This window comes from Sebastes umbrosus, chromosome 13 (genome assembly GCF_015220745.1).
Source record: "Sebastes umbrosus isolate fSebUmb1 chromosome 13, fSebUmb1.pri, whole genome shotgun sequence".
Taxonomy (NCBI): domain Eukaryota; kingdom Metazoa; phylum Chordata; class Actinopteri; order Perciformes; family Sebastidae; genus Sebastes; species Sebastes umbrosus.
Window position 1 is genome coordinate 3009102 of NC_051281.1, and position 11199 is coordinate 3020300.

Genomic DNA, 11199 nt, shown 5'->3' on the forward strand with positions numbered 1-11199 from the left:
TTAGTTTCTGTCTCAGTAGTCTTGAGATGCTTCACTCTCACTGCCGGTGTTTTACTGTTCTCTGTGGCTTCGCTTACTCATCAGGAACTTTATTTTTAGGTCACCCTCAGTCTCTTGCGGGGAATTTAACAGTCAGTGTGTGAACACAATGAGCTGGCCTCCTTTAAGGCTTTAGTACGGTGCATTTCCCCTCTTTTTCAGCGCTGCTGCAGCCAGCCAGTGAACTGGGCAGGAACATCCATATCAACACCTGTGTGTTGCTGTTACCCAGAAATAGTTCTCTCTGCTGGGCTGAATTACAGAGATGGTGCCGGAGTCCAGGAAATAATGATTCCTTTTGACCAGTTTTATAACACTGGCTTCAGAGAGCTTTATAGGAAGTTTCAGCTTATTGTTTAGCTGTCCGACCTTGCTGTTTTGGTTGAATCTCACTGCTCTTATAGTGTTGTTTTTGGTCGTAGTAGGCCGCCTAGTTCAGCTGCAAAAAGGCACTGTACACTACCTGCTCAGCATCAAACAGCAGACAGACACAGTTAGCGACTATCTGGTGAACATAGTGGAGCATTTAGCGGCTAAAGAGACAGATATTTCCCTCAGGAGTTGGTGGAGACCAAAAACAGAGCTAAAAGAGAGTGAATATTAGACTTACAATCGCAAAATGAATGATAATGTTGCTCCATAACTGCAGGATGTGTAAATAAGCAACTGTTCTGTTAACAAATACGCTATATATATCACATCTAGTTTCCGCTGACCCCAAGTTGCCAAAAAAAAAACTGTTATTGCAGGTTTAAAGGTGCTCTATACAGCAGAACAACTATTGTCTACGTAAAGATAGGAGTGATGTCTACCTGAGCAGAGAATGAAGTCTCTCTCCCTCTGTGCTTTGTTGACATAGCCGGGCAAGCCATGCCTGCTAGTGCATGTTTGAGCATGTGAGTATGCCCCACTGGTTAGCTCAGGTCCGCCGCTCGGTATTGCGCTCATACGACGGTTACAGCTGATAACGCCGTCCCGACTGACGCCGTCGTCGCGGAAGTGTAGCGCCCACCCTCCAGTCCCACCACAGGTAAATGCTGTTATCTCTGTCAGCATTTCCTAGCACCGTTAACTGCCAGCCACCCACTCATCCTCATGTTGAGAGCCGGGTGGAGGCAATAGAAATGCTCCCAATCTGGCATTTAGCACCTTTAATAGACATTTATTTAAATGTAAATCTTCGAGATTATTACTTAAAATACAGGTTTCCCCCTTTAAAAAGCTTTTTTAGGACTTAGTTTGAGAGTTTACAGCAGCCCTCCATTACACACACACACTCAGTCCGATGGTATTTCACGATGATATAACACACCAGCAGCATCACTGATAAGCAGCGTGAGAGAAACACAGGTGAGCTTGAGTTACCTCAGAGCTCAGCTAGTTGGAGCTGGACCGCTATCAGCTCTACTTCTACTGAAAGCCTCCCATTCAAACAGGTACAAAACCCCCGATTGTGTTTCATCAAAGTGTTAAACCAGCCCAATGCCCACCTCTTGCTTTGTTAGATGAATAATTAGTGTCTTTAGTAACTTTTATCTGGAGGTAATCTGGTTGTCACGGTGCCACAGTTGTAACAGTAAAGGATGAATAATCAAGGAAGTATTATTATTATTATGCAGACAGGTCCAGCTGGAATAAACAGGATGTCCAAAAGGGGACATTATTGTGTCCTTTCTTATGACATACTGCAGACTCTCTGGTTGCCAGAAACTTGTGGAAGTTCTTTCCTTTTAACACTTAACAGTCATTTGTCACAGCTCTTGGTCTCAAAGGAGGCCAGTCACTGTTGTAACTGTCTCTGCCAGAACAGGGAGAGGTGTTTCGACCCACCCAAAAACATTTTTTTTCTTTCAATTTCTGTGTGGAAATGCAGTTGTAAGTGTCTCAGAATGATGCATTCATGGCCAGTTGTTAGTTGAGCCTCCGTCACCTCCCTCAGGGAATTAATTCTCAACCTGTTGGAGACTAATTATGTCACCGCTGTGACATTTTTGTTCCTGATTTGGCCCAGAGGGGGACTGTGTCCTTCCTAAAGGGACAACATGTTCACTCATTTCTCTAGAACAGTAGAAGACGTATTCAGATCCTTTACTGCAGCAGAGGTACTAATACAACACTGAGAAAATACTCCACTACAAGGCCAGCATTGAAAACAGCACTTAAAGTAACAGTACTGATAGAGCAGCGTTTTACTGTTAGATCTGATGTTTCTGACTGACCAAGAGATAGAGAGAGACTGATGGAGAGAGAGAGCAAGAGAGAGACTGATGGAGCAAGAGAGAGACCGAGAGAGAGAGACAGAGAGAGAGACTGATGGAGCGAGAGAGAGACCGAGAGAGAGAGACTGATGGAGCAAGAGAGAGACCGAGAGAGAGAGACAGAGAGAGAGAGACTGATGGAGCGAGAGAGAGACAGAGAGAGAGAGACTAATGGAGCGAGAGAGAGACCGAGAGACTGACAGAGTGAGAGAGACTGACCAAGAGAGAGAGACTGATGGAGCGAGAGAGAGACAGAGAGAGAGAGACTGATGGAGCGAGAGAGAGACAGAGAGAGAGAGACTAATGGAGCGAGAGAGAGACCGAGAGACTGACAGAGTGAGAGAGACTGACCAAGAGAGAGAGACTGATGGAGCGAGAGAGAGACCGAGAGAGAGACTGATGGAGCGAGAGAGAGACAGAGAGAGAGAGACAGAGAGAGAGAGACTGATGGAGCGAGAGAGAGACAGAGAGAGAGAGACTGATGGAGCGAGAGAGAGACCGAGAGAGAGAGACTGATGGAGCGAGAGAGAGACCGAGAGACTGACAGAGTGAGAGAGACTGACCAAGAGAGAGAGACTGATGGAGCGAGAGAGAGACCGAGAGAGAGACTGATGGAGCGAGAGAGAGACAGAGAGAGAGAGACAGAGAGAGAGAGACTGATGGAGCGAGAGAGAGACAGAGAGAGAGAGACTGATGGAGCGAGAGAGAGACCGAGAGAGAGAGACTGATGGAGCGAGAGAGAGACCGAGAGACTGACAGAGAGAGAGAGACTGACCAAGAGAGAGAGACTGATGGAGCGAGCGAGAGAGAGAGAGAGAGAGAGACCGACCGAGAGAGAGAGACTGACAGAGCGAGCGAGCGAAAGAGAGAGAGAGAGACTGACGGAGCGAGAGAGAGACTGATGGAGCGAGAGAGAGACAGAGAGAGAGACTGATGGAGCGAGAGAGAGACCGAGAGAGAGACCGAGAGAGAGACTGATAGAGCGAGAGAGAGAGACTGATGGAGCGAGAGAGACCGAGAGAGAGAGACTGATGGAGCGAGAGAGAGACAGAGAGAGAGAGACTAATGGAGCGAGAGAGAGACCGAGAGACTGACAGAGTGAGAGAGACTGACCAAGAGAGAGAGACTGATGGAGCGAGAGAGAGACAGAGAGAGAGAGACTGATGGAGCGAGAGAGAGACAGAGAGAGAGAGACTAATGGAGCGAGAGAGAGACCGAGAGACTGACAGAGTGAGAGAGACTGACCAAGAGAGAGAGACTGATGGAGCGAGAGAGAGACCGAGAGAGAGACTGATGGAGCGAGAGAGAGACAGAGAGAGAGAGACAGAGAGAGAGAGACTGATGGAGCGAGAGAGAGACAGAGAGAGAGAGACTGATGGAGCGAGAGAGAGACCGAGAGAGAGAGACTGATGGAGCGAGAGAGAGACCGAGAGACTGACAGAGTGAGAGAGACTGACCAAGAGAGAGAGACTGATGGAGCGAGAGAGAGACCGAGAGAGAGACTGATGGAGCGAGAGAGAGACAGAGAGAGAGAGACAGAGAGAGAGAGACTGATGGAGCGAGAGAGAGACAGAGAGAGAGAGACTGATGGAGCGAGAGAGAGACTGATGGAGCGAGAGAGAGACCGAGAGACTGACAGAGAGAGAGAGACTGACCAAGAGAGAGAGACTGATGGAGCGAGCGAGAGAGAGAGAGAGAGAGACCGACCGAGAGAGAGAGACTGACAGAGCGAGCGAGCGAAAGAGAGAGAGAGAGACTGACGGAGCGAGAGAGAGACTGATGGAGCGAGAGAGAGACAGAGAGAGAGACTGATGGAGCGAGAGAGAGACCGAGAGAGAGACCGAGAGAGAGACTGATAGAGCGAGAGAGAGAGACTGATGGAGCGAGAGAGACCGAGAGAGAGAGACTGATGGAGCGAGAGAGAGACAGAGAGAGAGAGACTGACGGAGCGCGAGAGAGACCGAGAGACTGACAGAGTGAGAGAGACTGACCAAGAGAGAGAGACTGATGGAGCGAGAGAGAGACCGAGAGAGAGACTGATGGAGCGAGAGAGAGACAGAGAGAGAGAGACAGAGAGAGAGAGACTGATGGAGCGAGAGAGAGACAGAGAGAGAGAGACTGATGGAGCGAGAGAGAGACCGAGAGAGAGAGACTGATGGAGCGAGAGAGAGACCGAGAGACTGACAGAGAGAGAGAGACTGACCAAGAGAGAGAGACTGATGGAGCGAGCGAGAGAGAGAGAGAGAGAGACCGACCGAGAGAGAGAGACTGACAGAGCGAGCGAGCGAAAGAGAGAGAGAGAGACTGACGGAGCGAGAGAGAGACTGATGGAGCGAGAGAGAGACAGAGAGAGAGACTGATGGAGCGAGAGAGAGACCGAGAGAGAGACCGAGAGAGAGACTGATAGAGCGAGAGAGAGAGACTGATGGAGCGAGAGAGACCGAGAGAGAGAGACTGATGGAGCGAGAGAGAGACAGAGAGAGAGAGACTGACGGAGCGCGAGAGAGACCGAGAGACTGACAGAGTGAGAGAGACTGACCAAGAGAGAGAGACTGATGGAGCGAGAGAGACTGACCAAGAGAGAGAGACTGATGGAGCGAGAGAGAGAGAGACTGACAGAGTGAGAGAGAGAGACCGACCGAGAGAGAGAGACTGATGGAGCGAGCGAGCGAAAGAGAGAGAGAGACTGATGGAGCGAGCGAGCGAAAGAGAGAGAGAGAGAGACTGATGGAGCGAGCGAGCGAAAGAGAGAGAGAGAGACTGACAGAGCGAGCGAGCGAAAGAGAGAGAGAGAGAGACTGACGGAGCGAGAGAGAGACTGATGGAGCGAGAGAGAGACCGAGAGAGACTGACAGAGTGAGAGAGACTGATGGAGAGAGAGAGACTGACCGAGAGAGAGAGACTGATGGAGCGAGAGAGAGACCGAGAGAGAGAGACTGATGGAGAGAGAGAGAGAGACCGACCGAGAGAGAGAGACTGACAGAGCGAGCGAGCGAAAGAGAGAGAGAGAGAGACTGACGGAGCAAGAGAGAGACTGATGGAGCGAGAGAGAGACCGAGAGAGACTGACAGAGCGAGAGAGAGACTGAGAGACTGACCGAGAGAGAGAGACTGATGGAGCGAGAGAGAGAGAGAGACTGACAGAGTGAGAGAGAGAGACCGACCGAGAGAGAGAGACTGACAGAGCGAGCGAGAGAGAGAGAGAGAGAAGAGAGAGACGGACGGAGCGAGCGAGAGAGAGAGAGACTGACTGGGCGAGCGAGAGACTGACGGGGCGAGCGAGAGAGAGACTAACCGGGCGAGACTGACCAGTCATGCCAGCGTAGCGTCCGCCCTCCAGCCCCCTCAGGTTCACACTGCTGTCACTGTTAACGCCGTTAGCTGTAAGCAGCCGCCATGTTGAGAGCCGTGTGGAGGCAATAGAAAAGCTCCCCATCTCACATTTAGCTCCTTTAACCTCGACTGTTTCTCTCCTCCATCTCAGGTGAATGGACCGTACCATCGCTCCCAGTCCTCCAGTCTGTGACAGGAGACCAGTCGGACCTCCCCGCCGAGGTGACGTCAGCCCGTCAACTGGAAGCCGTTTCTGGACGTGGTGTTGCCCATCGTGTGGCTCTGAACTCCTAACCTCCTCTTTAAGGCTCTGAACCGCCGCGGGGGAAACTCTCCTTTTCTGTTCCGTCTCCGCCAAAAGGACTAAATTAACAGTCGCGGCCCACATTTAGCAGCATGTGGTCTGCTGAGCGGCCATTCTCTCTCTCCCTCACCACAGACTCTATTTGTGGATCTGGTAACGGTTTCTGGATTATGCCTTACGACGAGAGTTCTTATTCAGCAGTTTCCTCAAACATCCCGAAATATGAAGTTCCGTGTGAAGCCTGACAGTTTGCTCTAAACGTTTTCCACCGTGTGGTCGCGTCGGACGTCCTCGCCCACGTCTCAGATTATTGTCAGACTTTTTTAAATGCTGGAGTAACATGACGTCCGTCTGTCTCATTGTGTGCCGCACCGCGCTGCACGGATATAAAGACTCAAGACGGAAACTGGAAATTCCCACCCGATACGTTGCAGTCACAATCGGAAAACCCCGGTTCTATGTTAGCTAAGCTACGTATCTATGGAGTCACTTTTGTGTCTTTATCATCCGATCAAACAGAATAAATTAAAGAGCTAAACTAATGACACTACAGTCAGAAAAGTTTTAATGCAAGTAAAATAAAATTGGAGCTGTTAATACCAATCCAAAATGTGTGTTTGCTGTTGAGCTGAATCCCGTGGGCGCGACGTACGCTGAAAGATGCAAGTCTTGTTTCTATTGGTTAATATCGATAGCTTGGCAACATCCACTTAGTTAGTAAATGCACATTACATCACAAATATAAGTACGGGATAATGTACAGCGAGCTGGTCATTGTTGTGAAAGAATCCCCGACAGGTCTCTCATCGCCCCAGAGGGGATTCTTTCACAACAATGACCCGCTAGCTGTACATTATCCCGCTTATTACACGACTACTTACTGAAGAAATCAATATTTTGATTGGGTCCGAGATCAGCACTGCACCCATAGCAACGGTCTGTTATAAAGAAAATAGCTGTGTAATAACAAACTAACACAACGATCATTAAACAAATCATCAATCTCCATGCACCAGTTCAAACAAAACCGTCCCACCACGTCACATATTGACGCTTTGTCAGACCCCTCGCCGTCACTTTTTGGTCGCAGTAAACACGTGATAAATGGTGTGAATTAAACAAAAACACTTGCTTTAGTTTAGGTAACAAAACCCACTTTAGTTAGGTTTACATTCTTGTCATTAGTAAGACGGAAGTTATGTCTGTAAATAATTAATTAAGCGCATTCATCTTCATCATCTTCGTCTTCTCCGTGAACTTCAAAACTCCGTCTCCACGCCACATTGTCATTCCAATCGTGTCTTACGTCTCTCAGCGTTGGTCCCGCCCACGAGATTCAGCTCAACAGCAAGTCAAATTTCTAGATTTGCATTAATACATTTATAATCACAACTTTATTTGACTGGCAATAAAACATGTTAGTTTTGATTTCATGTTGATAGTTTTGCTCTCAAACTTGATTCTGTTTGCTTGAATAATAAAGACACAGAAGAAACTCCACAGCTCATCATAGAACATTCACTTTATATCACAACGTTACTTTTATCCATTTAGCAACTTAAAGCAATACTTCTACAATTTGGAAAATACGCTTATTTGCTTTGTTAACATGAGTTAGATGAGAAGATCAATACCACGCTCATATTTTACGCTCCATATGAAGCTACATTGAGGGGATAATTAGCTTAGCATAAACACTGGAAATGGGGAAAACCACATAATTATTTGTTAGATTACACAAACAAGGTGTAGCGTTTTAGTTTGAGAGTTTGAATGGTGCTGGTAGGTGTATTTTCTCACATTAAAACGAGCCACGCTAACTGTAGCTTCAGGTTTTATGCACACATGAGAGTGGTATCCTTCTTTATATTTAACTCTTGGCAGGAGAGCAAATAAGCATATTTCACAAAATATTTGGGACAGCTGTTCTGTTGGATTTTCCTCGCAGGAAGTTTGTAATTTCTCACTTTATGGTGTGTCCTGAAGGCACCTGAATACGTAGTGAACTAAACGTTCTGTCACTATCGTTGATAAAAGTAGCTCTGAAACAATTCATGGGATGGAAAATTAAACTGCAACGACTTTTTTTCTTTCAGTTTCTGAAATAATTTGCTGCTTTTTCTGTTTTATATTGTTCTACATTTTTTGGACGTCACCTGAGCCTCTGGGAATCTGTGATGTATTTCTTGAAACTTTATAGATTATACAATAAAGCAATTCATTTTAAATCTCTAATCACAAAGCCGTCAGTCAGGAAGTTCTGCTGTTGTTAAATCAGCCTACCTGTCTGTCACGCTGAAGGTCCTTCCTGTCACGCTGAAGGTCCTACCTGTCACGCTGAAGGTCCTTCCTGTCACGCTGAAGGTCCTTCCTGTAAGCAGATGAGTTTTACAGCTTTATGCCTGCGGTTCTCCACCTGCAGGTCAGGAGATGATTTATACACATTACAAACAATATCCTCTCGTGTATTTGCTTCCAAATGATCCTATAATGGTAAACTATACCGAACTACACCCAGCAACCGTATCACCGCACAGAACAAGCGTGCGTCTACACTCAATACTGCTAGCTCACCTAGTTACTAGCTCACGTTACAGCTCAGCCGAGGAGGACGCCATAGTGCAGCATTACAGTCTTGCAACCCGAGATAAACAGTTATTTTGGAGCACCGCATGTCATGTGACGAGGAACAACCAATCACAGCCGGCGGATATCTTTACTTCCATAAATATAAGTCAACGATAAATAAATGGATAATTTTAGTGCAGGACTATTCAGAGCTTTACCATCTGCCCTACTGACTGTTTTACTTGCTTCACCCTCTCAGTCCGACTTTGTTTACTTTAGTCAGTGCGGCTTTTACTACTAAATTACTTCGTCATCGCAGCGCGCAGGTTTTGGTTGCTTAGTAACGGCAGGTGCGACAGCAGCGCAACCTCCCAAGCACCTTGGATAAAAGGATGAAAGCATGTTTAAAACTGCGACCGTGATCCGGTCCCTCAAAATGTAACTGAGAATGCAGCTTAGTGGCAACGTGATTATGGAGGAGACAGAGGTTGCTTTAAGGGTACACAAGCCAGAAAGGAGGAGACTTGCTTTTTTATAGCTATTCTCACCTCACGTGATGAAGGAAAGCTCATTTTTCTCCTCCCGTTGCCACCGGAGCTCGACATTTGTGCGTTTTGTCCCTTTTTTTATTTGCACAGTTAGCTTTACTTGGTGTTTTCACAATGCACGAGTAGTTTGATTTAACTCGGACTACCAGACTTTAACGGGGCGACGGCAAATCAAATGTAGTGAAATAAACTTTGAAAACATTCCTGTGATTTAACTTTCAAGTCATGATGTAGCAGACCCCGGTGTCCAGCACCCCGAGAGGTAACACTATCGCAATAAATGTAGGTTGTGTTTGACTAACGTGTGTCACTGTTGGGAGAGCTTCCACATGCATGTACTCATCTCACACTGTCCCGTCTGCCGTGTTTCCACACAGCTTCAGGAATCTGCACATCTTTAAATCATTTCAGCTGTTGGCGAGGAGCAGCATCCCTCCTCTCCTCTCGTCCGTCGTGGTACAGTAGAGCTCTCGTCCTTAGATGTTCTCAATCCTGACACAGAAGCATGTCGGCACAGTCAGGCGAGTCATGAGAGAGATTATCATTACAGAGTTCAGCTTCTTAAATTGTAACTTACACGTTGTTGGATTTGTGTAGAGTCATCTTCCAGCGGGGAGATGTGTCGTGTCAGTCGCTCGAGGACGTTTCATTCGATTGCTGTACTCCGTTTTAAATCAAACAATCACCCTGTAAAGAAAGCAGTCAACGCTTAACTAGATTTTAACAACTTTAAATCTTGTTTTTCTAAAAACAACTGAGATGATTCGAAGCAGAGTTGAAAACTAGTGACTTTCCTCACCTCGTGCTTTTATAAAAATACAGATTTAAAGACCGAATATGACTCATTAAAAATATCACATATACGACTCGGGATGTTTCCAGCCGTCTCAAGAAACAACCAGAAAAATGGCTTCAGATAAACTTTACTGTCAGAACTGTGATGATGTCTGAATGTATATAAATGATGAGCCAAACTTTGACTTCTTGAAAATGTATATTATCTTTTTTTTTATGATTTCAAAGTGATAAATGGGGGTTGGTTGTCCATAACTCCTGAGATTTACAGCATTGTTACTGTTTTTTTTATATATATATATATCGTGTGTATATATATACTGATTAAAATGATTTTCCTCTGTAAAACTGTTTCAGTTTGATAATTTAAAGCTCTGATTGTTAAGACAATAAAGCTCATGTCTATCATAATAGAATACAATATAGCAGACTAATTTGATTTTAAATCATGCTCTTCAAATCAAAGAGGGTTGTCAGGTGTATTAAGTTGCAGTTGAACTTGAAGTTATCGCGTTAACGCATTAACGAAACTTGCGACTACAACCTAAAAATCCCAAGTTGCGTTATTAAAGCGTTAAGTTTGACAGCCCTAATAAATATATACATACATTTGCATAAAGCAGCATATTTGTCCACTCCCATGTTGATAAGAGTATTAAATACTTGACAAATCTCCCTTTAAGGTACATTTTGAACGGATAAAATAAATGTGCGATTAATCACAATTAAATATTTTAATTGATTGACAGCCCTAGTTTTATTTACATTCACAAATTAGTGCTCTATTCTAATGGTTAAACTCTCCCCTTCAGTATAACGCCTCACCTCCAGTTCAACTGCACCTTTAAACAATTGGACCTATAAGTGATTTTTGCAACTGTGATGGAAAGCCGTGAATTCTTAGCAGAGATAATAATACCAAGACAAATTAAAAGTCATATGTTACGCATTTACTAAATCTGTTGTCTATATGCACTGAGTCCAGGCACTGCTGTGAATTTAAGCCGGCCACAGAGGGGGAAATCAAATCCATCGCTCGCAGCGGATGAGGAGAAAATTAAAACATTTCTAGCTCAACACTCACAAGTTAAAGACAGTCGGCTATTAGGTGTTGGAGAGTTTCAGCCTGTGCTGCAGCCAAACTTCTGTGAAGTGAAAATCTGTCTTCAAACAGGGTTTTCTTGTAAAACGTTTAACATGTCAAATAATCCTCCTGAGGCCTCGAGTTCAGACACTTAAACAGTTCAGGGTGGGCGTCTTCCAGGGAGAAGATGTAAAACTATAAATACTGTCAGCTTCTTTGTCCTGATGGAGGTGATAGTGTGACCCGACTTTTTTTTCAACATACTATATTA

At 45.7% G+C, this 11199-nt stretch overlaps 1 protein-coding gene and 1 long non-coding RNA gene across 4 annotated transcripts in view; one reads left to right on the forward strand and one right to left on the reverse strand.

Moving 5' to 3' along the window:
- The window catches only part of gdap2 (ganglioside induced differentiation associated protein 2), a 41692-nt gene extending 35174 nt beyond the window's left edge, over positions 1–6518 (forward strand). For 2 of the 3 annotated variants that reach the window (XM_037789950.1, XM_037789949.1), the window contains exon 14: positions 5781–5822. In XM_037789950.1, coding sequence (XP_037645878.1) covers positions 5781–5822 — 42 coding nt within the window. Of the gene's footprint in view, positions 1–5780 lie in introns of all 3 variants that reach the window. The other variant, XM_037789948.1, reaches the window with a different exon arrangement.
- Positions 6519–9283: 2765 nt separating this feature from the next.
- Positions 9284–9770, reverse strand: LOC119500287. The gene is made up of 2 exons (XR_005209589.1): positions 9627–9770; positions 9284–9541 (listed from the first exon to the last, which is right to left on the reverse strand). It is a non-coding gene; the product is annotated as an uncharacterized LOC119500287 (long non-coding RNA).
- Between the last annotated feature and the right edge of the window lie 1429 nt (positions 9771–11199).